This window comes from Salpingoeca rosetta (genome assembly GCF_000188695.1).
Source record: "Salpingoeca rosetta unplaced genomic scaffold supercont1.9, whole genome shotgun sequence".
In the NCBI taxonomy this organism is placed as follows: domain Eukaryota; class Choanoflagellata; order Craspedida; family Salpingoecidae; genus Salpingoeca; species Salpingoeca rosetta.
This window is the reverse complement of record NW_004754925.1, coordinates 815,484-840,483: the sequence shown is the minus strand read 5'-3', so window position 1 is coordinate 840,483 and position 25,000 is coordinate 815,484. Positions and strand designations below refer to the sequence as shown.

General features: G+C 55.9%; 8 protein-coding genes across 8 annotated transcripts in view; 4 read left to right on the top strand and 4 right to left on the bottom strand.

The window, feature by feature from the left end:
- Positions 1 to 2,229, bottom strand: part of PTSG_04091 (uncharacterized protein) — a gene marked incomplete at its 5' end in the record, with an annotated part of 4,633 nt that extends 2,404 nt beyond the window's left edge. The window contains 6 exons of the mRNA XM_004994930.1: positions 89 to 203; positions 360 to 420; positions 638 to 711; positions 925 to 1,040; positions 1,542 to 1,599; positions 2,197 to 2,229. Coding sequence (XP_004994987.1) covers positions 89 to 203; positions 360 to 420; positions 638 to 711; positions 925 to 1,040; positions 1,542 to 1,599; positions 2,197 to 2,229 — 457 coding nt within the window. The remainder of the gene's footprint in view (positions 1 to 88; positions 204 to 359; positions 421 to 637; positions 712 to 924; positions 1,041 to 1,541; positions 1,600 to 2,196) is intronic.
- A 788-nt stretch (positions 2,230 to 3,017) lies between these two features.
- PTSG_04090 (uncharacterized protein) lies at positions 3,018 to 4,226 on the top strand (the record flags this gene model as incomplete). The annotated part of the gene is made up of 2 exons (XM_004994929.1): positions 3,018 to 3,800; positions 4,005 to 4,226. The coding sequence occupies 2 exons, from the start codon at positions 3,018 to 3,020 to the stop codon at positions 4,224 to 4,226; spliced, it is 1,005 nt and encodes a 334-aa protein (XP_004994986.1).
- A 625-nt stretch (positions 4,227 to 4,851) lies between these two features.
- Positions 4,852 to 8,378, bottom strand: PTSG_04089 (uncharacterized protein; the record flags this gene model as incomplete). The annotated part of the gene is made up of 3 exons (XM_004994928.1): positions 6,910 to 8,378; positions 6,535 to 6,834; positions 4,852 to 6,237 (listed from the first exon to the last, which is right to left on the bottom strand). The coding sequence occupies exons 1-3, from the start codon at positions 8,044 to 8,046 to the stop codon at positions 4,852 to 4,854; spliced, it is 2,823 nt and encodes a 940-aa protein (XP_004994985.1). The 5' UTR covers positions 8,047 to 8,378.
- Positions 8,379 to 8,432: 54 nt separating this feature from the next.
- On the bottom strand, positions 8,433 to 10,414 carry PTSG_04088 (uncharacterized protein). The gene is made up of 3 exons (XM_004994927.1): positions 10,115 to 10,414; positions 9,528 to 9,704; positions 8,433 to 9,012 (listed from the first exon to the last, which is right to left on the bottom strand). The coding sequence occupies exons 1-3, from the start codon at positions 10,221 to 10,223 to the stop codon at positions 8,906 to 8,908; spliced, it is 393 nt and encodes a 130-aa protein (XP_004994984.1). The 5' UTR covers positions 10,224 to 10,414; the 3' UTR covers positions 8,433 to 8,905.
- PTSG_04087 (proteasome subunit alpha type-1) lies at positions 10,381 to 13,646 on the top strand. Its single transcript, XM_004994926.1, has 10 exons — positions 10,381 to 10,712; positions 10,919 to 10,963; positions 11,124 to 11,168; positions 11,393 to 11,449; positions 11,614 to 11,717; positions 12,014 to 12,102; positions 12,327 to 12,397; positions 12,654 to 12,786; positions 13,028 to 13,194; positions 13,398 to 13,646. Exons 1-10 carry the CDS (start codon positions 10,710 to 10,712, stop codon positions 13,416 to 13,418), a joined length of 735 nt encoding a protein of 244 aa, XP_004994983.1. The 5' UTR covers positions 10,381 to 10,709; the 3' UTR covers positions 13,419 to 13,646.
- A 293-nt stretch (positions 13,647 to 13,939) lies between these two features.
- PTSG_04086 (zinc finger protein) lies at positions 13,940 to 16,160 on the top strand. The gene is made up of 4 exons (XM_004994925.1): positions 13,940 to 14,281; positions 14,664 to 15,562; positions 15,790 to 15,849; positions 15,950 to 16,160. The coding sequence occupies exons 1-4, from the start codon at positions 13,996 to 13,998 to the stop codon at positions 15,998 to 16,000; spliced, it is 1,296 nt and encodes a 431-aa protein (XP_004994982.1). The 5' UTR covers positions 13,940 to 13,995; the 3' UTR covers positions 16,001 to 16,160.
- On the bottom strand, positions 16,145 to 18,188 carry PTSG_04085 (ribosomal protein L35a). Its single transcript, XM_004994924.1, has 5 exons — positions 18,166 to 18,188; positions 17,445 to 17,615; positions 17,059 to 17,121; positions 16,685 to 16,795; positions 16,145 to 16,299 (listed from the first exon to the last, which is right to left on the bottom strand). Exons 2-5 carry the CDS (start codon positions 17,565 to 17,567, stop codon positions 16,276 to 16,278), a joined length of 321 nt encoding a protein of 106 aa, XP_004994981.1. The 5' UTR covers positions 17,568 to 17,615; positions 18,166 to 18,188; the 3' UTR covers positions 16,145 to 16,275.
- Positions 18,189 to 18,857: 669 nt separating this feature from the next.
- The window catches only part of PTSG_04084 (STAT5A/MGF protein), a 7,563-nt gene continuing 1,420 nt past the window's right edge, over positions 18,858 to 25,000 (top strand). Inside the window, exons 1-15 of the mRNA XM_004994923.1 lie at positions 18,858 to 19,010; positions 19,184 to 19,691; positions 19,921 to 20,145; positions 20,363 to 20,437; positions 20,644 to 20,725; positions 20,967 to 21,117; positions 21,433 to 21,682; positions 22,034 to 22,135; positions 22,571 to 22,636; positions 22,856 to 22,969; positions 23,204 to 23,339; positions 23,513 to 23,619; positions 23,829 to 23,903; positions 24,215 to 24,457; positions 24,711 to 24,897. Of these exons, the coding sequence (XP_004994980.1) occupies positions 19,221 to 19,691; positions 19,921 to 20,145; positions 20,363 to 20,437; positions 20,644 to 20,725; positions 20,967 to 21,117; positions 21,433 to 21,682; positions 22,034 to 22,135; positions 22,571 to 22,636; positions 22,856 to 22,969; positions 23,204 to 23,339; positions 23,513 to 23,619; positions 23,829 to 23,903; positions 24,215 to 24,457; positions 24,711 to 24,897 (2,284 nt within the window). The 5' untranslated portion in view covers positions 18,858 to 19,010; positions 19,184 to 19,220. The remainder of the gene's footprint in view (positions 19,011 to 19,183; positions 19,692 to 19,920; positions 20,146 to 20,362; positions 20,438 to 20,643; positions 20,726 to 20,966; positions 21,118 to 21,432; positions 21,683 to 22,033; positions 22,136 to 22,570; positions 22,637 to 22,855; positions 22,970 to 23,203; positions 23,340 to 23,512; positions 23,620 to 23,828; positions 23,904 to 24,214; positions 24,458 to 24,710; positions 24,898 to 25,000) is intronic.

Sequence of the window (25,000 nt, the reverse complement as noted above, 5' to 3'; positions counted from 1 at the left end):
GTATGTGTGTGTGTGTGTGAGTGAGTGAGTGCATGCGCGTGTGTGTGAATGTGATACATTGCGTCCCTGTCTGTGTGCGTGCACGAACATTGGTTCTGTCTGTCTTTGAGGGCCTCGGCGAGCTCCAAGTGCTTCTTGTGGTGCTCGAGCGCCTTCATGTAGTTTTTCTGCTGCATAAACGTCGTCCCAAGACAGAAGTGCGCCTGGCACGCGTGTGGCATCGGGTGTGCGTGTGTGTACATGCCTGTATGAGATGCACGAATACATCAATGGCATCAACGACAAACGCAGCAACGACAAACGCGGTGGTGACAACGACGATGATGGAATTACAGCAACAACGCAAGCAGCAAACGCACCTGTGCTTGGGCTGCCTGGTTTCCATCCTCTTTTGCAACGTGGAGGCTCTGCTGATAGTACCTGCGCACAACAACCAAACGTGTGTGTGTGTGTGTGCGTGTGGTGGGTAAGTACACGTATGAGTTTGTACGTACACGGATGCATGTGAACGTGGAAGCGAGTCACAACAACACTGTTACACTGCCTGCGACGCAATGTCGAGCAGCAACCAACGCCAGTCACAACACACGCACACACACATACACCAGCACATACAACATGCAAGCATCATCATTACCTGATTGCCTCTGTGTATTCGCCAAGCGCAGAAAACGCGTTGCCGAGATTACCGCACGCGCGCGCTTTCGCAGCCTGATGGCGGTGTGGGTGCCGCAGGGCAAAGCACGTGTGCAGCGGGTGCATGAGGAATGACAAGCACACATCGCTCTGGGGGATGCAACAGACGCACACCAGATCGAGTTCACGCACACACAAGCACAGACGCACACTACAGCAAGGCAACAGCTGCATGCAACAGCGCGCACATACACACACACACACACACAAACACACACACGCACGCACGAGGTCGTTTGCTTTGTTTGCAATGTCGAGGCGGCGGCGGTGGTAGTGGATCGCCTTTTCGAAATCGCCAATTGCCGTAAACGCATTGCCCAGGTTGCCCACAGCCCGGCCCTCCCCTTGATGTGTGCGTGCGTGCGTGCGTGCGTGCGTGCGTGCGTGCGTGCGTGTGTGTGTGTGTATGTGCGTGTGTGTGTGTGTGTGTGTGTGTGTGTGTGCGTGCGTGCGTGCGAGTGTGTGTGTGTTTGTTTGTTTGTTTGTGTGTGTGCGAGTGTGTGTGTGTTTGTTTGTTGAATGTCGTGGGAGTTGTGTTTGTGAGTCGCGAGTAATGTAAGTGTGTGTGAGTCGCGAGTAATGTAAGTGTGTGTGAGTCGCGAGTAATGTAAGTGTGTGTGAGTCGCGAGTAATGTAAGTGTGTGTGAGTCGCGAGTAATGTAAGTGTGTGTGAGTCGCGAGTAATGTAAGTGTGTGTGAGTCGCGAGTAATGTGAGTGTGTGTGAGTCGACACGGTCGATCAGTGTGCGAGGCAACGTCGCGCACATCTGCAGACAGTTCGCAATGCGCATCAAGGCGGCCAACGGCAGCAGGGCAGCACACGACGCGTTGCTTCGGGTACGCACCGACTTCGTCCTTGAGCTCCTCTGTGATCTTCAGCGTGGCCTGGTAGTACTCAATCGCCTACAGGTGGTGGTCGCGGTGGGGAACAGGCGATCATCAGCCAACGGGAGAAAGGAGGCAGATGCGCACGCACAACTCAAACGACACACACGAACCCATGCACTTACGCACTCGTCCACGCCACACATACAACAAGACTTCCCGCACAGCCACACACACACACACACATGCATGCATGAACACACACACACACACACACACACACACACACACACACACACACACACACACACACACACACACACACACACACACACACACACACACACGGGCGGAGAGCAAGCCAAAGCTTCGCGCGAAGCCACAGGAGAAACGCCCGAGCTGCACCTGAGCACGTCATTGTCGTCCGTTCCAACACGCAGGCCGGCCTCGAAGAACTCGACCCCTCGCCAAGCCGGTCCCCAACTTCCCGCGTAATCTCAAGATGCGCCTCGCAGCACCAGCACAGAGCGTGCACCCGGCCACACGCACACATACACAAAGATGCGAACACAAAGATGTTCACACACAAACACATACACACACAAACACATGCACAAATACACACGCACAAACACATACACGCACACAAACACACACACACACAAACACTCGTACCTCGATGGAGAGCTGCATACATGTGGCCTCCATGGTGATGGTCAAAAGCAATCAGCCCCGAAGACGCAACACAGCCGTCGGTCAAAGGAGCTCAACAGGGTTTGGCTTCGCACGACTACAACCCTGCTCATGCGATGGTCAAGCAAGCAATCAAGCAAGAAAATGTCACAGAATGCACACAATATGCACAGTCATCAGCAGAATGGATTGGGGTTGTGATGTCGTGTGATTTGATGTGACATGAAAACAAAACCCCGTAAGCAGCAACACCATCAGCAGCAACGCGAGGCAAAAACAAGACACCAAAAAGCGAGAAGTTGCGACAAACCGTCACAGCAACTGGCGCTTTGAGGCACCCCCTGCACACCACACCACACCACACCACACCACACACATACACACGACTCCCACAAACACACATACATGCATTCGCATACACACGACTCACGACTCACACCACACCTCGCCACACCACATCAGCCTTCCCGCACCTGTGGTTTCGGAGGTTTTCGTCGTCGTTGTTCGCCTCAACAACAGACAAACAGCAACGGAAGCGAGCTGAATTGCTGGATTTCGCATCGAATCGCAATCACAATATGAAATGCTCGTGTGCGGTTTACGTTTTGAGTTTTGGCTGCTGTTGTGTTGTGTCCGACCAACCACCACGACCATCGACCATAATTTCACACAAAGCACACAGTCAGCCCCAACACCCAAACAAAGCAAAGACTCATCATTCTCATAAAACCATATCCGCAGCCACACATCCACTCCCACACACACACAAACACACACACACACACACAAAAACACACACAGCCATGTCGACGATGCGGAGAAAGGTGAACAGCGGCGACTTTTATGCCGAGTACCACGGCCACCGGGCTGGCCATTTGAAGGCCGTGCTGGAGGGTCTGCCTGCGGATCGCAGGCGCGTGTTCCTGGTTGGGGATTCCAGCCTCGACAACAAGCACTGGCTGTTCCGTGGAGAAAACAAGCGACTCTTCTTTCGCAGCGCACAACAGGAGGAACCCTGCACCGCGCAGGCCGTGGGCGGCTACGAGAACGTGCTCCTGCCACCGCTCATGGCCCGCGACGTCGCGTTCTGGTGCGCGCACGAGGCGGAGGCCCGCGGCAAGCCGCTCTCCGTGCTCAACTGCGCCGTGGAGGAGTCTGCGCTCGGCGACCGTGACAGAGGGCGCCACCTCCTGCCGCAGGACGAGTTTGTTCGCGACAACCTCCGAGAGAACGACATCCTCATTGTCTCTGTTGGGGGCAACGACGTTGCGCTCAAGCCCACGTTCCGCACACTGCTGTCCATGGCGGGCCTGACCTTGCTCACACCGACACGCGTCGTGCGACGCTGGCGCACGGGCCTGGGCATCGGCCACATGATCGACCTCTTCAAGACACAGGTTGAGCGCTACATTGAGGCGCTCACAGCAAAGACGCGGCCTCGCGCCGTCATCGTGTGTAGCATCTATTTCCCCTGTGCTGTCACGCAGGGCTGGGCATCCACCATCCTCAACCTGGCCGGCTATCGCAAACACCCGGAGCACCTGCAGTCGCTCATCACGCTGATCCACGAGCGGGCAACCTCGCAGGTTCGCCTTTCCCCACACCCACAAGACGCTGCAGCCACACCAAAGAACCCAAAGGCGAACAAGGACAAGAAGAAAAAGGCACGAAAGGCAGCAACCCACCGCACACAGTCCGCGACAAACTACGCAGCTCTGGAGGATGATGATGGTGATGATGATGGTGGCGGTGATCACGACGATGCCCATGACCATGAGCATAATGTTGAGTGCAGGCCTGGGTGTGGCAGCCAACATGCTGGCGAAGAAGCAGGCGAGGCGACCAGTGAGGACGATGTGGGTCCACAAGTCATCATCCCCGTGGCCCTGTCTGAGGTGCTTGATCCAAACGATGCTGGCGACTATGAGGAGCAGGTGGAGCCGAGCGTTGTTGGCGGACAGAAGATGGCCGTCCGCTTCCTCGATGCACTGGAGGATGCACATGTCATTTGACCTGCATCTGCGTTTGGGAGGCTCTTTGGATGTGTGTGTGTGTGTCTGTCTGTCTGTGTGTGTCTGTGTGTCTGTGTGTCTGTGTGTGTGTGTGTGTGTGTGTGTGTGTCTGTCCGTCTGTCTTTCCGTCCGTCTGTCTGTCTGTCTGTGTGCTCATGCCAATGCGCTCGTTCATGCACATGTCTCCGGCCTCCTCTTTTGGTTGTGATTGCGTGCCCCCATGCCATCTGCGTTTGCGTGTTCTTTGCTCATGCCAGGCTTGCTACACCCGTTCGGCATGCCCCCTCCCTTCGCCTTCTCAACCACCCTTCTATCTTCCCATGCGACACAGCGTCCCCCCCCCCCCTTCCTCGCCTCCTCGGCGTTTGCTGCTTGTTGCCTGTGTATTCATTCACCTTGAATGCATTGTTGTTTATTTTGAATGCATGTGCAGTCTTGCACGGCTGTTCTGTTACCACTGGTGTGCCCAGCGCGACGAACACAATACACATTTCCAACAGATATCGTATCAAAGCCACACTCAACGGAACACACCTCACACACCTCCCCCTTCCCCAACACTGCTTCCCTCCCTCCCGCCTCGCTTCACTGCCGACAGCAGCCTTCAACCGCCACCACTTGTGCACTAGCACAGCGGGGACATGAGCGGGGTGGTGGTGCCTGGGAAGGGCTTCTTTGCGCGCATGAAGCGAAAGGCAAACGAGGCGAGCGACGGGGATGCAAACGCGCCATCCGGCAGCTGGTACAGCCCATCGGGGCCCTTGATGAAGTCGCCGTGCTGCACGCTGCCGTCATTAGACTTGACAGACAGCACATAGTCCGAGGCCCGCAGCCCGGCCCGCGCACGAACAACAAACGTGCCCACCGGTGCTCCTGCCAGGACGCGTGCTGCTGTCTGTGCGGCCACCGCCCCGAGAAACCAGTCTGGCATGTTTGCCATCGTGGCTGACCGCGCACGCACGCCGCCATGCTCACCACCGTTACCGCCACTGTCCCCACGGCTGCCGTCACCATCAGCACTGTCGACGGCGTGGCTGCTGTGCCTGCGAGGAAGCACGCGGTGGTAGGTGCCAGACCGCGGGCGCATGCCTGGTGTCCACTCAAAGTACCCGCCTTCCTCCGTCCCGCGTACCGTACTGTTGCGTGATGGCAGCGGCGGTGGCGGTGGCCCAGCAGGAACTGTCACACGTGCGCTGTTGCTTGTTGCCGCGCCACCTGCCACAGCTGCTGTTGATGTGACCGTTGACGATCGCGACCTTGCTCCGGCGTCGGTACCTCCAATAACAGCCGACTGATCACACGCCACAAGCGTCCCCGACCGTCCAACACGAACCCCACCACCACCACTGCCGCTGCCGCTGCCATGCGTGCTTCCTCCACTTCTCGTGCTGTTGCTGTGACCAACAAGCCCGCCAAACCCAAACGTCACATCGTCCCCGCCCTCGCCGCCAACGCCATCACTGCCATGGCTTGGCTGCTGTTCCTGGTCGTACAGCGTTTCATCCACCACCCGCACCCTCAGTGGCCCCGCGGCCTTGGCTGGTCGCGCCAGCATAAACGTGGGTGTTGGCGCGTGATTCCGAGTGTTAGCACGTGCGTGTGTGTTTGACGCTGTGCGCTGCTGCGTGTGTGGGTTTGAGGACGGCATGGTTGGCGGCGTCGGGGTCTGTGCGCCACGATACCCGCTGCTCCTGTTGCTGTCGGTCGCGGTGCTGGTGGCACTGGTGCCGCCGCTGCTGTGCATGTCAAACATGCGCGTGTCAATGGCGGTCGTGTGGGACGATTGATTCCAGTTCACGCCAGTCCCACGCGCATGTATGTTGCCATTGCGACTGCGGGTGTCGTTGGTGTTGGCGTCGTGGCTGCTGCCCATGAGGGAGGCGAGCGAGAGTGCGGGCCGCGGCAGGACGCGCGGGGACGATGTTGGCGACCCGAGCGCTGATGGCGTGGACGACACCGGTGCTGACGATGATGCTGCTCCCCGCCTGCCCGACGGTTGCGACGATGGCTGCTGTCGTGATGATGGCGAACGCGATGCGTGCATGGCGTGGCGGGTATGATGGCTGCGGCTGTTGTTGTTGTTGTTGTTGTTGTTGTTGTTGTTGTTGTTGTTGTTGTTGTTGTTGTTGTTGTTGTTGTTGTTGTTGTTGTTGTTGTTGTTGTTGTTGTTGCTGTTGCGGAGTTGCGCTGGAAAGTCGGACAGCCCCGCCATGGTCCGGGCATCATACAACGGGTCATCACCATCATCATCACCATCACCGCCACCACCAGCATCATCGCTGTCGCTCTGTGGCGCCCCAGAAATGACGTCGCTGCCTTCTGCGTTCAGACCGTCAAGATCAAGCTTGTCCAGCTGCTCATACAGCGCCTCGTCGTCATAGTCGTCGTCATCATCGTCATCGTCATCGTACCCTACATGGCGCACACTACGACCACCGTCATGATGGGCTGAGAGAGGTCTTGGTGGCGGCAGCGGCGGTGGAGAAGGTGATAGTGATAGTGGCGTCGCACCGTAGTCGAGGACGACGCCGCTTGACCAGCGCCGTGGCGTGGTGCTGATGGTATTTGTGCTGCCGTTGGTGCTGCTGTTGTTGTAGCCGTCGTGACCCTGACCGCGACGGAAGTTGTTGTTGTTGTTGTTGTTGTTGTGTGACATGAGTGTTTGGTGCCGCATGTGCACCACTTGTGCGGTGCGGTGTGGGCTGGTGGCAGGCGAGCGCGTGTGGGGCGACAGTGCAAGGCCTTCGAATTGGCGTTGGCGCTCGCGTGCCAGCTCATCACCACGAGCAGCATTGTCCTCGTAGTGATGGCCAGCACCGTCGCTGCGGCGCCGTCGCCAGCTGCGACCAAACAGGAAGCTCCGTCTCCGCGACTGTTTGTCCGTCGTTGTTGCCGTCGTTGCTGTCGTTGTTGCTGCTGTTGTTGCGGGTGTTCCTTGCGTTCCCTGTACCCCATGCTCGGGCCTGCGGCCTTGCCGCTGGTGTGGCTGTTGTGGGGCGAGGTCTGCTGGAGTGAGCGTGCCGGACAGGGTTGCTGTTTCCCTGCGAAACAGCCGGTGCACTGGATACAGGATGCCTGCGCTTCGGCGACGAAGGCTCTTGCTGCGCCCACGACGAGAGGCGTCCCTGCCCTTCTTGTCTTTCTTGTCTTCCTTGTCCTTCCTGTCCTTCCTGTCTTTCTTGTCTTTGTTGTCACTTGTCGTGTGCTTCCCGCCCTCCTTGTTGCGGGTTTGCCCGTGCTCTTGGAACGCGGTGATGGAGTCCTGCAGCTGCATGGGCATGTGCGCTGCAGTCGCCAGGTCAAACTCCAAGCAGTGGCACACAAGCTGGCTGTGCTGCTGTGACGGTGGTGCGTGTGATTGCTCGGCGTGTGGTGGCTGTGCAAGCGCAATGTAGACGCTGTTGCGGATGGCGTGGGCGATCACCACGTGGGCCAGTGGCACGTGCAGCACAAGCTGCGCGTCGCCGGCGCCTTGTTCTGGCTGTTCATCGCCGCCGCTGTTGTGTGCATGTGAGGGTGAAGGCCCAAGGCGTGGGTGGACGATGCTGAAGCTGTCTGTGCCAGCAATGAGGCACAGCGGTGAGCCAGCATGTGGTGGCGCGTGGCGCGGTGCGCGGCCCGATCTGAACAACAGGTGGATGTCCTGGATGTGCTTGGCTGTGCGCGCGTCCTCCTTGTTGTCTTCAGCGCTGCCTGCCATGCGCACGTGACCCAGGTACCGCACGTTGTCGCACAGCAAGCGACCAGGCACCCCCAGCTGCTGCTGCTGCTGCTGTGACAAAGGGGAAGAAGGCGAAGTTGAAGAAGCTGGCGTTGTCATCGTCGTTGTCGTCGTCGTTGTTGCGCACTTTGTTGCGCACGCTGTCCGTGTGTTGCTGTCCGCAAATCTGCTCCTGCGAACTGCTGCCTGCTATCTAGCTGCTATGTGACTGCTGTGTGACTGCTGCCGTCAAGCTGCCCGACTGCTGCTGTCTGTCTGTTTGGCTGCTGTCTGGTTGTTGGTGATTGGTGGGAGGTATGTCCGTTTCCGCGTGAATGATGCTGGGACACGTGGTGGGTGCTGCCTGGCGATTGCTGTAGCAGCGAGATTGGAACCACCCACGCGACCAAGTCGACGTGAGCAAGTTGAGCGAGGCAGACGGGACACCCAGGTGCTGGCGAAAAAGGCATAAAGATATACACCAATCGTCGCTGTGTGTGCTTTGCTTTGCTTTGCTTTTTGCTGTGCTGTGCTTTGCTTGGCTCAGCGGTTTTGGTTTGCCACAAGTGTGGTGGTTTGGCTTGTGCACTGGTTGGTTCGGCTAAAGTGGAAGGCGGATAACAGCGAGAGAGAGAGAGAGAGACGGAGAGAGAGAGACGGAGAGACGGAGAGACGGAAGGGGGGGGGCAAACGCAATGCAAGGAGAAGGCGTGGAAGGAAAAGGGGCTACGTTGAACACGACCACAACTGGTGGCACAACTCACACACCGCACCAATCAGTCGCATCATGTCACACAACAACAGCAACAACACACCGCAAGAGCTCGAGCTCATTGCTTGTTTGAAAGAAAATGGGAGCAGAGGAAGAGAGGAAGAAGAAATGAGACGGAAACGGGGGCGCAAAGCCATGCGTGGCGTGGCGTGGCGTGGCGTGGCGTGGCTGCGGCGAAGAGGGAGGGGGAGAGGGGATGCAAGCGGCTCAGTTCTTGACGTCGATGGTCTTGCTGAGGGTGGTGCAGCTCTCGCAGCAGTAGTGGGGCACGGCGCAGTAGCCAACAGTCACCGTGTACGTGCCTGGGGCTTGGTCTGCAGCATGTGTATGTGCGTGTGCGTGTATGTATGTGTGTGTGCGTGTATGTATGTGTGTGTGCGTGTATGTGTGTGTGTGTGTGTGTGTACGTGTGTTTGGGTGGCGGAAAGGGTGGAAAGGGTAGAAAGGGAGGAAGGTGGGAACCGTGGGAAGCGTGGATGGACGGAAGAGCCAGATGTGAGCATTCGACATGGGTGAGGGTGAGACGGCGCATGGGACAGTGGCAAAAGGAGGAAGTAAGTAAGCCCAGCACCAAGCAAAAGTGTGCAAGATCGTGAACAGTGCACAACCAAGGGACGAGGACACAGGGCAAGTGCTGAAGACATGCGACATGTATCAAGTTGAAGCTGTGCAGACACACACACGACACACACGATACACATACAACATACACACGACACACGACACACGACACACACGACACACATACAACATACACACGACACACGACACACGACACACACACACCACACGCACAAAATGCAGCATAAGACAAGTGAGCAGGACGTACAAGTGTGCTGGGCCTGCTCGGGAGAGATGTGGGAGATGTTCTTCATGGAGCGGACGCCATCGCCCCAGGACACCTGCCACTCGTAGCCGGTGTACGTGACGGAGCAGTTGCCGTAGTCGGCGATAATCTCGACGGTGGCGCGCAGGCCGGGCACAGCCTCAATCACGGTGTGGTTGTCTGTCGTGTCATTTGCATTTTCGGAAGAGGAACAGTGGGGTTGGGGTGCGTGGGTGTTGGTGTGCATGAGAGTGAGCGTATGAGAGTGAGGATGTAGACAGACACACGGACACACGGACACGGACAGACACTGGGAGGCATACGAGCAGTGCGGACAAAATCACTCAACGCAGCCATCCATCAACAACAGGCAACGCAAGAACAACCTCTTTGTTTGCCCTCTTTCCCTTCCCTTCCCCCCCCCTCAAATGCACACACGCAGCGTGCATCTGTCCATAACCCAAAACCATGCACACCCTTACAACACAAACAACACAAAACACACAAACACACACACCATCATCTCAACCCAAACAAAACACCACCAAAACACCACCAAACAAACAATAGTCAGTCAAGCCAACACGCACCAATCTGAGGGGTGCATGGGTTGCATGGAGGAAGGCAGTAGCCGTTCTGGGAGAGAACCACGCCAGCAAGCACTGCCATGATGGCAGCACCAAGGAAGCCCTTGTTCATCTCTGCGGTGGTTTGAAAGTTGGAGGAGACTCGACGACAACACGCGACGCGGTGCGATGTGACAGTGGTGTGTGGCTGGGTGTTGGGTGGGAAAATGCGCACAACACTCACGTCAAGGTGTCCACCACTGCCGCTGTTCCGCTTGGTTTGTGTGGCAGGAAACTTGACCGGTATCTTTCGTTATATTTCGCCACTCACAAAAAACAGCCGACACAAAGCAAGAAGAGAGCGAGAGTGAGAGGAAACGGAACGACAAAGCGACAAGCAAGCAAGCCAGCAAGAGCGAGCAAGCGAACACGCAAGAGGAGGAAGACAGGCGCGGGTTGGTGAAGGCAGAGCAGACTGACCTGATCGACAAGAGCAGGACCCAGACACACACGCATACATAAAAGGGCTTTCTTTTGTGTACACGAACAGGCAACGCAGTACGCACGCACACGGTTTCTCCTTCGCTTCCATCGACACACAACACCAACACCAACAACCATGGTGAGATGACAACCCCACGCATGGCTTTGCTTTGTTTCCCATGCCTGGTTGTTCTGTAATGTTCACACACACACACACACACACACACACACACACACGCACACACACACACACACACAAACACACACAAACAAACACACACACACTTGCTGTCACACACCACACACAAACACACTTGCTCACTCGCTTGTTCACAATTTGCGCAGTTCCGCAACCAATACGACAACGATGTTGTCACCTGGAGTCCACAGGTTCGATGCCCTCCGCGTGCCAACTACCCTGTTGCCATTCTTGCATGCATCCTGAGAGCCCGTGTTTGTTTGCATGCCTTTGTGCGCCTGCACTCGTTTGCATGTGTGTCGTTAACCATTGCGATTGTACACGGCATGCGTGATCGTTTTCACGTTGCAGGGTCGCATCTACCAGATTGAGTACGCCATGGAGGCTGTGAAGCAGGTGTGTGCGCCGTCACTCGGGCGGCGTGCATCTTGTCTGAATGAGTACAGTTCGCTTGCCTTGTTTGTTCTCACTCGCTCACACAAACTGCTAATACGAACACGAACGTACACCCATTCACACACTCTCCCTCTGACCCGCTAACATACACATACACAACTCACACACACACACACCCGCTCTTTCCTTTCGTCTTTGTCACGTTGCCCCTTGTTTACCAACAGGGATCTGCAACAGTCGGTGTCAAGAACAAAACACATGCCGTGCTTGTCGCTGTCAAGGTACACAAACACGCGGCCCACGGCCCATGGCTGATGCCTTTTTCTCCCTCTGCTCAAGAAGCACACCCGCGTCCCACTCCCACTGCACTGCAAACATTCATGCGATCACGGATGCGACTCACCTTCAACCCCGTTCATTCCCCCTCCCGCTTTCTCAACTGCAGCGTAAGCCTTCGGAGCTTTCATCACATCGCCGCAAGGTGTTTGACATTGACACGCACGTGTGCATGTCCATCTCTGGCCTGACATCCGACGCCCGCTCTCTCGCGTAAGTGTGCATGCTTGCATGTGTGTATGTGTGTGTGCATGCTTGCATGTGTGTACGTAGATGTATGCATGCTCGAATGCACACTTGATGTTTTCCTGCCTGATTCCTTTGCATACACGCTCCCACGCACACCCACACACCCACACACACTCACTTCTCACACACTCACACACACACACTCGCACTCACTCACTCCCACTCACACACTTCTCACACACTCACACACACACACACTCACTTCTCACCCAACAACAACAACAACAACAACAACAACTGCCGCGCATGGATATGTGCAGGCGGTTCCTGCGTTCCGAGTGCACGAGCTCCAAGTGGGCCTTTGACGAGCCCCTCCCCGTCGGCAGACTTGTCAGCGCCCTCGGCGAAAGTGCGTTGTCCCATTCCAGGCCACACACTTGTGCACCCACATCAGCCCATGATTTGTCCTTGTGTGCGCTGTTACTGCTGCCCCAACTGATGCTGGCGTTCGTCGCCCGTGTGATCTTGGCCTCCCTAAGCGATCTTGGCCCACGCCTTGCATTGCGGCTCAGTGTACTCACAATTACGCGTGCGCATGTGCGTGTGTGTATGTGTAAATGCTCGTGTGTGCAGAGCTGCAGCGGTGCACGCAGTTCTGGAGCCGCCGCCCCTTTGGCGTTGGACTTCTCCTGGCCGGCTATGATGTGAGTCCAACACACACACACACACACACACCTCAACTTTATTGCTGCTCATCAATCAACATGTACTCACCCACATCCACATCCACATGCATCCATATCCACTTACACACACACACACACACATACCCATGTGCTTCACGTGACTTGTATCTATCTGTACACTCACCTCGTGTCGACCCGTGTGCTTGCGACCTGCACATGCTCCCCCCCCCCCAAAAAAAAAAAAAAAAACAAACAATTGTGACCGCTTGCGCAGGCATCTGGCCCGCACATTTACGAGGTGCAGCCGTCGGCCAACTACTTTGACTGCAAGAGCATGGCCATTGGTGCCCGTTCCCAGTCTGCCCGCACATACCTGGAGCGCCAGATGACCGCCATCGCAGACTCGGGTGAGACCATGGTGTGTGTGTGTGTGTGTGTGTGTGTTTGCAGTCTGTCCCAGCGCACATGCACGGCGTCTTCATCTATAATGTTTCGCTCGGTTTGCTCCACCATCCCCCAAGCTGACACACATGCACACAACAACACATGCAACTCATGCACGCACACACGCACACAAAAACACGTGCATGCACACACGCGCACACACACACGTGCACACACACACACACACACTGTCTCTCACGCTAGACCGCGCTGGGCTGATCCGGCACGCGCTGCTTGCGTTGCGGGAGTGCCTGCCAAGCGAGGCTGAACTGACCAGCGAGAACGTGACGGTTGCCATTGTAGGCAAGGACGAGCCGTGCAACATCCTCCGCGATGAGGCCGTCCAGCCGTACCTCGACACCCTTGAGAACGTGCGCGCCCTCTCGCTCGCATGTGCCATGTGCTGTGTGTCTGCATGTGTGCCGTGCTTTGTGTGTTTGTGTGTGTGCGTGTGTGTTGTATCATCCGCTTCTTTCGTGCTGCCTCACTCTTTGTGCCTCTACTCCCCCCCCCCCACCAACACCCACACACACACACACTCACACACTCTCTCTCTATCACGCCTATTGCTTAGGACATGGACACGGACGCATGAACGGGGCCACGAATCTGGCCAGCGCCCCTGTTGCTTGCCGCTGCAATGCATCCCTCATGCAGCAAGCCGCCTGATCTTTCACGTTTGTTTGCGTGGTTTTGTCCACTCATGTTTGTGCTCCTCTCTTGTTGTTCTCCTGTTGTCCTTGGTGTGTTTGGTGTGCGTTGTTCCTTTGCCTTGGGCACGTCCACGTTCCACAGCGCAGTACATGCCCGGCACATGCAGACACACTGACAGAGACACTCAAGAAGTCGAACCAACCCAACACAGCACAACACACACACACACACACACACACAGTGCCAACACACTATCCACCGCAAGTGTAAATTGTGTGCGAAACATACACAATGCGCACTTCTCTTGTCACTGTCGAACAAGACAAAAGAGAACGCTGGGTGCTGCATCCACTCGAACACGACTCAAGCAGCGGCTGTTTGACGCGCGAACGCACGCTCACGCTCAGGCTCAGGCTCAGGCTCACACACACTCTCTCTAACACACATACACACACACACACACACACACACATACACACACACACACACACACACACACACACACACACACATAGGAGATGGGGCGCAAGAAGAAAAAGGTGACCAAGAAGCCCGAGTACTGGTGCTACTACTGCGAGCGGGAGTTTGACGAGGAGACAGTGCTCATCCAGCACCAGAAGGCCAAGCACTTCAAATGCCACATCTGCAACAAGCGCTTGTACACGGCGCCTGGGATGGTCATCCACTGTCACCAGGTGCACAAGGTAGACGTGAAGGAGGTGCCCAACGCTCTGCCAGGGCGCGAGGACCCGGGCATTGAAATCTTTGGCATGGCCGGTATCCCCGAGGACCTGCTGGACGACAGTGAGTTGTGTATTTGGGAGAGCTATGTGTGTCTGTGTGTGTGTGTGTGTGTGTCTGTGTCTGTGTCTGTGTCTGTGTGTGTGTGTGTGTGTGTCTGTGTGTGTGTGCAGCTGTGTGCTTGTGTGTTTATGCATCTATATATCTGTCCATCTCTGTGTCTGCGTATCTGTCTGTCTGTGCGTCTCTTGCATCCCTGCGTGAATGCTTCTTGCACGGCTCGTCGTTGTACTCTGCTTCTCCCTTGTTCTCATCAAACCTATGCAACCCTGCCCCCCCCCAACTACACACACACACACACACACACACACACACACACACACACACACACACACACACACACACACACACACACACACACACACACATGTACACTTCTTCACAGACACGGCAAAGAAGAGCAAGGTGGAGCCTGAGCCTGCAGCGCCTGCTGTACCACCGCCAGGCGGCCCAGCCCCACCGCCAGGGCCTTATGGAGCACCAGCACCCGGATACCCAGCGCCACCTCCCGGCCCTTACGGCCCTTATGGCGGCTACCCAGGCGGCCCCCCGCCACCGCCGGGTGGGCCGCCGGGCTTCCCACCTCCACCCCCGCACCACTTTGGAGGACCCCCACCCCCTCCTTACGGGCACCCCCACCACGGGCCACCGCCACCCGGAATGCCGCCATATGGGGGTCCCCCACGCCCTCCACCGCCAGGCATGCCGCCACGACCACCACCGCCGGGTGTGCCGCCTTCCGGCCCGCCAGGTGGCCCGCCTTTCCCGCCACCACCGCCACCACCACAAGGGCCGCGCGGTCCGCCCCCAGGTCTTCCCCCACACGCGTACGCTCAGCAACAACAGTACCAGCATCAACCACACCAACCCGCGCCGTCGTCGGCAACGTCCGCGGCCTACCAGCAGCCACGGCCACAGCAGCCACCTGTTCCTCCTCCACCAGCTTCATCGGCGCTGGCGCCGCCAACAGCACCCATGACAAGCAACGCAAGTGCCGGGGCGAGCAACCCAGAAAAGCCGCCACTGTTGCCCGCGCCACCACCAGCGTCTGCGCCCACCACAACACCAAGCACAAGTGCGCCCCCTCCTCCGCCTGTGCCTCCTCCACCGGCGCAGGCAGCAACTGCGCAACCAGCCAACGGCAGTACACAACCCGAACAACAGCAGCAACAGCAGCAGCCACCAGCACCACCGCCCGGCGTTCCTGCTGTTCCTGGCGTACCACCGCCTGGTGTTCCAGGAGTTCCAGGAGTTCCTCCCCCAGGCGTGCCAGCACCAACTAAGGTTCGGGCGTGTGTTTGTGTGTGTGTGTGTGTCTGTGTCTGTGTGTGTGTGTCTGTGCCTGTGCCTGTGTCTGTGTCTGTGTCTGTGCCTGTGTCTGTGCGTGTAAGATTGTCTGTGTCCTTGTTTTTGTTTGTGTCTGTCTGTCCCATTTTAACTGCGACATGGGGTCACTCTGCTACGCGCAACGCTGGCATGCACCTGCCTTCTACCCTCTTCCTTCACAACAGACCTCTGGCCCACCAGGCACCGGGCCGTACCTCGTGCACCCAGACCCCAGCTTATCCCTGGTAAGCTAGCTGCCCACAACGAGGTCTTCTCAATGCTTGTGTTCGCAACGCACTGTCTTGCACTGTCTCACTCGACACAAAACACATGCACTGCGTGCAGGAGGAGTACAGGGCTTCACTGACACGATACAAACAGGCCGATGCAGCATGAACATTCCAGGATCGACCATCTCATGTCACACAAAAACACACGCTCCCCGCACTCTGCTCATGGCTGTATGTGCTGCTCTCTGTGTCCCTTCGTGTCTGTTGTGTCTCCATCTCCCGCTTTTGCTGTTGCTATAAACGCGTAAATGCAAACTAAGGCGTGCCACATCGCAACTTCATTGCCGTGCCATGTCTGTATGTAGGAAGTGCGCCATTTACTGCGAGAGTCACACCACCACAATGGGGAAGAACAACATGAACACATGCACGGAGTGACGCTTAGACGCGGGAGGGGTACAGCATCTGCATAAGCAAACAGAGCAACACAAAAATCAAGCCAGACAGCGACAGCAGCATGGGTTAGTGATGGCTGACGCAAGCAATATTAATCAACGCGAGATGGACCACACGAGTCAACACTGAACAATTTACACTAACATACAAAAATACAACACAACACGACAGCCCTTCCTCGCTTGATCTCATGTCATTGTCGTACGCGCTCGCCAATCACGTTGGTACCAACACCCATTTTCTCACACCAATTCAACAACAATGCACACAAGGGGAAGGCAACAACAACCACAACCATACACTCTCGCGTTCCCGTTCCGTTCACCTCTCATCCGGTTGTCCACTTAAAAAAGAGTACAGACAAATTAGCACACACATCACATGACAAACGTACCACGCGAACGCGAGCGCCCATGGCCTTGGGGGGAAGGGGGTTGCGGAATCGCGCGCGGACGACACCAGAGTTACCGTGGGGCCTTGTGACCTTACCCCAGATGACGCGGGTCTACCGGTCGTGATGCGGGATGATGGTGTTGGGTGAGCATGACAAGAGCACCATCAATGTGTGCGTGTTGCGTGAAGTTGACATGAGTGAGGAGAACCATGAGAACCATGAGAACACAGCACAGATGACACGAACAACCTGCAACACACACACACACCATGTTGCAATTCACACAACACCGCAACATCAGAACCACTCAGTCACGAAAGAAAGCAGGCACGCGTGTGTCAAATCAAATCATCAAAGGAAGCAGTCGCACACACCTTTGAGTCGTTGATCTTGCGGGCGGCCTTGTACACGTACGCAACACGCTTGCCGAGGTAGAACTGCGCAAACACATCAAAAGAGCGACCGATGAGCGAACACGCCATGGAAGGGGTAACAAAACAACATGCCGTGCGTGTGCGTATGTGAACCCTCGCATGAATGACACTGCATGCCTTGACAGATCCACGCGCACTCACGCACGTCGGGCCTCTCTTCCACCACACACACACACACAACACACACTCTCTTGCGCGACGAGACGTTGAGAGACCACAGTAACAACACGTGGCCAACAGGTGGGCCCGCCCGTCGTCCCCACGCAACCACTCTGCGCACCCTCACAAGCACGAAAGTCCTCAAGCACAAAGAATAAGAGACGCACGTCTGTGTCAGCCTTGGAGTCAACACCCTCGATCCTGATGAGGGAGGTGTTGGTCTGCTGGTTGTGCTTGCCACGGCGGTAGCCGAGGAAGACGGCCTTGGAGTACAGACGGGTCTTGGTCATCCTGAAGGATTAGCCAAAGCAACGAGGCAAGGTGGTTGTTGTTGGCGCCTGCACAACAAAAGAGAGAGAGAGAATCAAAAAGAAAGAACACAGGCAAGAGAAGGGGAGAAAAGCGAGCTGGAAGTCAGAGATGGGCGACAACCTATGCATGAAACAAAAGAACACACGTGCACAAAGTGGTGTGACAACTGCTGCTGCTGCTGCGGCCGCTGCTTTATCTTTCGTCAGTGCATGCACAGCATGCGCGTGTGCGTATTGTTGAGTGTTGGTGTGCGCTGCGGTTGTTCTTGCTTGTTGTTGGTTCACGTGCCATTCGCGAGTACACTCCGAACCACGCCGCACACTGCACGCTTGCTGTAGCTTCCGCTGTTTCTGTGTTGGGAGGCGAGCACGCGCGCGGATACACCACAGCAACGACTGCTGCTGCGGTTGCAGTTGGCGGCACCACACCTCTACACGTCACACACATACACACACAACCATGGCCGATGTCGTCGATCATCACCACCGCATGCATGCAGCCATCGTCCAACCAAGCCACCCAGCAGCTCATATCAGCTCTCTCTCTCTCTCTTGCTCATCTCGTGCACACGCTCACCTTGGGTGGGAGAAAAAGGCACGTTGGCTCAATTGCGGGTTTGCCTTCATTTGAGAAAGTCCAAATAGTTTTTCGTGGTGCAGGCTTGGTTTGTTTGCCGCACATGAACATCGGCGGAAGTTATCAACAAACTATCCACGAAACCTTCCTCACAGTCAAAGGCAAACTTGCCTTTTAAAGTCACCAATGCTGACTTTTCTGTTGGCCAAGAAAACTGCTGTCAGCAATCAGCCTGCTGCTTGCAGGGCTTGCCGCAAAACCTCGCAGTGCGCACTCGACATACGATCGTTGGTGTGATCTCCACGTTCCAGTTGTTGGCAAGCAAGCAACAAGGCAAAACAAAACAGCACGAAGCAACCAAGCGACTTTGAGGTCTGTGTGTGTGTGTGTGTGTGTGTGTGTGTGTGTGTGTGTGTGTGTGTGTGTGTGTGTGTGTGTGTGTGTGTGTGTGTGATTTGATGTTGTGACGGGAGCGCTGTCAGCCATCTTCAAATTGAGCCGCATCAACTGCTGCTGACGGCTACACGCACCTCTTCAAATCAATGTTCCGCTTTTTGCATTGCGTCTTGCTTGCTTCCTTCCTTACTGGTGAGCCTGCTGGAAAACCGCTTCCTTATTTCCTCCGTTGTGGGCACCCTGTCACACCCACATGCGTTCACACACACACACACACACACACACACACACACACACACACACACACACACACACACATACACATAAACGTTCCCGCATTCACAACCATTCACACAAGTCCAACATCACTCGCTTGGTTTGCTGCTGCACATCACTTAAGGTGCCACACCAAGCCAGCAAACCCATTTCGTGGAATCAAAGCTGGGCAGGTAGGCGAGCGCATGTGTGCATGCGCGTTCATTCACATGTGTGTGCATTATTTTGTGTGCGTGCGCCGTCCCTGCCAAACACGGCCGCCATCATTGCCGTTGTTTTCCCCGAACGCCGGCCCCTTCCTCAACCTTCCCTCACAAGCAAGCGATTGCTTTGTTGGCCTGTGTAGATTAGTGGAAGTAAGGAGAGATAACAGAGATTAGGAGATGTCGCTGTGGCGCGTGACGCAGCGCCTGCCAGAGGTGCGGGCCCTGTACGGGCCCCACTTCCCGCTGGAGATTCGCCACTACTTTGCCGACTGGATCGAGGCACAGCCCTGGCAGGCCGTGGCCGAGGAGAACAACGCCGACCGCGCAGCAGCGCTGACACAATCCCTCATCGGCGCCGTCAAGGAGCGCCTGGACGAGCAGCGTGCCAACACACAGTCCGACACATTCATCCTGCAGACCCAGCTCTCGCAGGCCCTGTCCACATTCGAGACCACGTACGCGCTTGACCCGCTCACCCTGGCGCAGTTCCTGGCCAAGGCCATGCAGTTTGAACAGCAGCACGCACAGTACAGCAGTGCGGACGGCAGCGAGTTTGAAGATGTCAAGGACCCGACCACCACCATCATCAACCACGGCTTCTCCTCCGTTGTCCGTGATGTTGTGCAACAAGCACAGGTCGCCCACCAGGTAGGGCACACACACACACACACACACATACACATACACGTGCGCGTGGAGACGTGCGTGGATGCGTGCTCACGGAGACGTGTGCACTCACATACGCACACACACACATGTGCTCACTCATTCACACATGCACACATGTGCGCACATGAACTTGCTCACTCACACACTCACTCACACACTCACTCACACACTCACACACTCACACACACTCTTTTTCTCTCGCACACAGACGGTGACGGCGGACATGCCGCAGCTGGAGCAGCGGCAGGAGACGTTCCTCATCAAGTACCACGGGTTTGTGCAGGTGGAGAACGAGTTCAAGTCGCTGCAGCAGCAGGCAGCCACCAGCAACGACCCCCAGCTCAAGCAGTACCTTGCATCCATGGTGCAGCAGAAGCAGAGCACGCAACAGCAGCTCACCGACGAAGCGCAGCAGCTTCTCGAGGCCAGACAGGTGTGGCGTGTGTGTGTGTGTGTGTGTGTGTGTGTGGTGAAGGAGGGCTCGTGTTTTCTGTCTGCACGTGTGCGTTTCTGTGTGTCTGTGTGTGGGTCTTTTGATCTGTGAGTGGTTGACCCGCGCGCTATCCAATGCTCGACTCGCCGTTTTGAGCGTGGTTCAAGCGACAGGTTGCCTCACCTTGCGTCGCCGTCACGTGCCCACTGTTCTTTAGGCGCTGCACAGCACCATCGCCCGCGCCGCTGACACCATCCAGTCTGGCGCAGACGGCCTCATCCAGCAGCTCGAGGTCGCGTGCTCCGCTTGTGTGTGTGTTGTGTTGTGTTGTGTGTTTTATGTGTGTTGTGTTGTGTGTTGTGTGTGTGTGTGTCGACTCCTTCATTCACGAGCACCTGCGTATGCTTCTGCGTACAATAATCCTTTCTCCTCTTTACCACGTCCTCACACCATACCTCGACCACCACCACCATCGTAATTGCGTACATGTGTGTGCAGCGGTGGCGGGCTGCCCAGCGCCAACACACGGCAACACAGCAGCACCTCACCCTCGCCCTCGACACCATCCAGCAGTGGGCAGGTCGGTAGCTATGCATACGCTGGTGTATATGTATGTGTGTGGCTGTGTGTGTGGCTGTGCGTGCTTCTGTGTACCCATTTTCCTTGACTGGTTTCTTCGAGCATCCAGTGCTCAGGCGTTTTGCCCACGTCCCCACTCCCAAACTCACCCGTCTACACATACGCATCTCCCCCCCCCCCAAAAAAAAAAAACAAAAAAAAAAAACTCACACCTTGCACCGTTGGTCTTCTCCGTGGCACAGATTCGCTGATGACGCAGGTGTGGCAGATTCGCCAGGTGACAAAGCTCATGTGCAATCTGCAGGTGCGCCTCCCACTCAACCCGCAGTCTGAGAAGCAGTTTGACACCATCCTCCACGCCATCAACAAAACACTCGCCCTCCTCCTCCACAGGTGTGTGTGCGTGCGTGTGTGTGTGTGTGTGTGTGCGTGTGTGTGTGTGCGTGCGTGTGTGTGTGTGTGTGTGTGTGTGTGTGTGTGTGTGTGTGTGTGTGTGTGTGTGTGTGTGTGTGTGTGTGTGTGTGTGTGTGTGTGTGTGTGTGTGTGGACGTGAAGTGCCTTTGACCCTCCATGTGAGCATGGTTGTTGAGCTTGCAGGCTCCAGCAACATAATTACTCCCCACCGCCTACCCCACCACTGACGCATCTCACCAGCCCCAATTGCTCCACCCCCCCCCTCCCCCTCATTGCACCACACCCGACTGCCAGGTCGCTGGTTGTTGAGCAGCAACCGCCACAGGTGCTCAAGACCCAGTCGCGTTTCCAGGCCACCGTGCGTCTCCTTGTCGGGCCGTCCCTCACCCTCCACCTCAACCCGCCCGAGGTCAGCGCGCACATTGTGAACGAGCGCAATGTGCGTGAGATTCGCCAGACAACGCTGCTGCAAGAGGGCGGACAGAGCATGCAGTTGCCGCTCCCAGACCCTCCATCCAGTGGTGATATTCTCAACAGCAGAAAGGTGTGCGCATGTGTTTTTTTTTTCTTTGTTTGTGCTCGCAGTGTTTTGCTTCGTGCGTGCATTTGTTTGAGCGTGTGTATGTATGTATGTATGTATGTGTGTATGTATGTGTGTATGTATGTATGTTCGTATGTATGTATGTATGTATGTTCGTATGTATGTATGTTCGTATGTATGTATGTTCGTATGTGAGTGTGTGAGTGTGTATGTGTGTATGTGTGTGTGTGTTTCCTCGCTTGGGTGGGCGTTTGGTTGTTTTCATGTGTGCTTGCGAGTGATTGTGAGTTCATGCTTGCGTGCTCACATCTGTCGCTCCATCGTCACTCCTTCAAATGATGGTGTCGTGTACAGGCGATGGGTGTTCAGCCAGGGAACAATGCACTCCAGGTTGGCTTCAAGACGCTTTCCCTTCGCAAGATCAAGCGCACCGACAAATCAGAGAAGATTGATCATGTGAGTGTCCACGCAGTCCATGAATGGACGTGATCGTGATTTGTGCGTGCATATGTGTGCGCATGCGTAATTTACGTGCGCCTCAACCTACCTGTCTGCTTGCTTGCTTGAATGCGCACGCATTCAATGCCTCATGTACGCGCGCGCGTGTATGTCAGCTGTGCACGTGTGGCAATCGTCGCTCACGTGCCATGTACCCCACACACACACACACACACCACACCACACCACACCACACCACACCACACCACACCACACCACACCACACCACACCACACCACACCACACCACACCACACCACACCACACCACACCACACCACACCACACCACACCACACCACACCACACCACACCACACTACAACACACACACACTACAACACACACACTACACACACACCACACCACACCTCTCGCCCGATGCGAATGAGAACAGACTGTAACAGAGCAGAAGTTCTCCATCTGCTTTCGCGTGACCGTCACGCTGCCCGGCGGTGACTCTGTGAGAAACGATGGTGGTGGTGTGCATGACGAGTGTTTCGGTGGTGTGATGCTGTTGCTGTGTGGCCTGTGTCCTGCCGTTGATGGCGTCGGTCTTGAAATAAGTGAATGCAGCTTGTTCTGTCTCTGCGCACACACAAAAGCACGCACACATTCGCGCACGCATGCACCCACGCCCAACTTGCCTCACATGCATGTGCATCACCCACAACCATCACAGGTGTACCTGCTGCAAGAGCTGTCGCTGCCTGTCGTGGTCGTTGTTCATGGTAACCAGGTTCCAGGTGCTGAGGCCACCGTTCTCTGGGACAACGCATTTGCGCTTCCCGGCCGGGTACGTGTGTCTGTGTCTGTGTGCCTGTCTGTCTGTCTGTGTTCTTAATTTTGATCTTTTTTTTTTTGTTTTCCTGGTTTGGTCTGTCGTGAAGGTGCCATGAACCATATTCACAAATATGGACGCCTCCGCTTGTTTCCCCATTTCCAACACACATCCGCGGTGCAACCTTGCCCACTCAATGGATTGCCCTGCCCTTCTACCCGCACGCACACACAATCACTGCGCCGACAGCTTGGGTTAGAGACTGAGCAGGCTGTGCAGTGGCAGCAGCTGGCGCCGCACATCAAGCAGTTCTGGATGAACGCAAAGCTGAAACCTCTCAAGGACGAGCACATGAACTTTCTTGCGCAGCTTGCCGGTGTCAGCGGTCAGTTGTTCAGGACAGAAGCCACTGGGGGATTATGGTTGGTGGGTTGTGTGAGTGGGCGGGTGAACAATTAGCACTGTTGCTGCTGCTGCTCATGCACTCGCCTCCTTTTCCTTCCCCCCCCCCGCGCCTCACCTTCTTTTCCCCGCTCCTCCCCTCTGTCTTTCCAACAGGGCCACATGACACAATCACATGGCATCGCTTCAACAAGGACTACATGGTTGGAAACCTCTTCACCTTCTGGGAATGGTTCTACGGCTGCTTCGACACCGTTCGCAAGGTGCCTTTGATGCCGCTTCCGTGCTCTTACGACTCAAGCATGTGTGTGTGTGTGCGTGTGCGTGTGTGTGTGCGCGTGCGTGTGCGTGTGTGTGTGCGTGTGCGTGTGCGTGTGTGAGCACTCTTCGCTTTGCTCACTGTGTTTTGTGCAATGTTCCTCGCCTGTCACTTCGCCTTCACCCGTCCTGCCATGTGCACATGCGTATGCAGCACATCCGTGCGCTCTGGGACGAGGATCTCGTGTACGGGTTCATCGATAAGGACGAGACTTTTCGCGTCCTTGCCGTAAGCAAAAACCCAACGCGAGCCGTGCGTGTGTGTGTGTGTGTGTGTGTGTGTGTGTGTGTGTGTGTGTGTGTGTGTGTGTGTGTGTGTGTGTTTACATGTATGTGTGCGTTTACGTGTATGTGTGTGCGTTGACACGTATGTATGTGTGCGTTGACACGTATGTGTGTGTGTATTCAAGAACCTGCTTTACTCGATCTTGGTCAGAGATGACCTTTCTTCACAGGCATTCACTCACACCACATTCACACGCTCGCACAAATGCACACCCCGCACACACATCTACACACTCCCGTCGCGTGTTGTAACAGGGGTCACGACCTGGCACGTTCCTGGTCCGGTTCAGCACATCGCTTGTGAGCGGCGTGAGTGTGTCGTGGGTCGGCCCATCGCCAGATGGTATGCAGGTGTATCACCTGCAGCCATGGATGAACAAAGACATCTCCATTCGCTCGCTCGCCGACCGCGTCAGTGATTTGGATCAGCTGCAAATCCTGTACCCAGACCGCCCAAAGCACGTTGCATTTGCACACCACTACTCGGGAGAAGCAAAGGTTGGTATTTCCGTCTTTGCCTGTGCGCACGCCTCTTGTGGTGTGCATGCGTGTACATTTGTAATGTGTATACGCATACGCGCGCTCGTGCATGTGTTTGACACGTGCCCCGAGTACAAACGCACGCACACACGAATTTGAATGCACACGCATGTAATTCCCGCCTTGTTTCTTCCGTCATGCTGCTCAATTGCCATTCACCACAACCCCAAACACGTGTCACGGCTCCTTCCCCTTGCTCCGCTCTTCCAAGAACTCCAAGCTGTTGACCAAAGGATACATCCCAGCAGACCTCAAGGCATTCATCAACCCAACAGATGTGTCGAACGAGCCCATGTATCAGCCGCGAAGCGACATCTCGCACCAGCCGCAAACGTCATCATCGTTGTCGTCCTCACTCGCACCTCCCCAGCAGCCCCTGGTGTCGCAAGAGCCAAATTGTGAGTTTCAACACGCATGTGTTGTATTCTTGGTTTGGTGTGTGTGTGTGTGTGTGTGTGTGTGTGTGTGTGTGTGTGTGTGTGTGTGTGTGTCTCCCGCTTC

Coding starts and splice junctions, on each gene's coding strand:
- PTSG_04088 (XM_004994927.1), bottom strand. CDS start 10,223: ATGAACAAGGGCTTCCTTGGTGCTGCCATCATGGCAGTGCTTGCTGGC. Junction 9,705..10,114: donor CCCATGCACCCCTCAGATTG/GTGCGTGTTGGC, acceptor ATGACACGACAG/ACAACCACACCGTGATTGAG. Junction 9,013..9,527: donor CGAGCAGGCCCAGCACACTT/GTACGTCCTGCT, acceptor CACATGCTGCAG/ACCAAGCCCCAGGCACGTAC.
- PTSG_04087 (XM_004994926.1), top strand. Junction 12,398..12,653: donor TTCTCCTGGCCGGCTATGAT/GTGAGTCCAACA, acceptor CCGCTTGCGCAG/GCATCTGGCCCGCACATTTA. Junction 12,787..13,027: donor GACCGCCATCGCAGACTCGG/GTGAGACCATGG, acceptor CTCTCACGCTAG/ACCGCGCTGGGCTGATCCGG.
- PTSG_04086 (XM_004994925.1), top strand. CDS start 13,996: ATGGGGCGCAAGAAGAAAAAGGTGACCAAGAAGCCCGAGTACTGGTGC. Junction 14,282..14,663: donor CGAGGACCTGCTGGACGACA/GTGAGTTGTGTA, acceptor ACTTCTTCACAG/ACACGGCAAAGAAGAGCAAG. Junction 15,563..15,789: donor GCGTGCCAGCACCAACTAAG/GTTCGGGCGTGT, acceptor CCTTCACAACAG/ACCTCTGGCCCACCAGGCAC.
- PTSG_04085 (XM_004994924.1), bottom strand. CDS start 17,567: ATGACCAAGACCCGTCTGTACTCCAAGGCCGTCTTCCTCGGCTACCGC. Junction 16,796..17,058: donor GCAAGATCAACGACTCAAAG/GTGTGTGCGACT, acceptor CACGACCGGTAG/ACCCGCGTCATCTGGGGTAA. Junction 16,300..16,684: donor TGGGCGCTCGCGTTCGCGTG/GTACGTTTGTCA, acceptor TTGCTTATGCAG/ATGCTGTACCCCTCCCGCGT.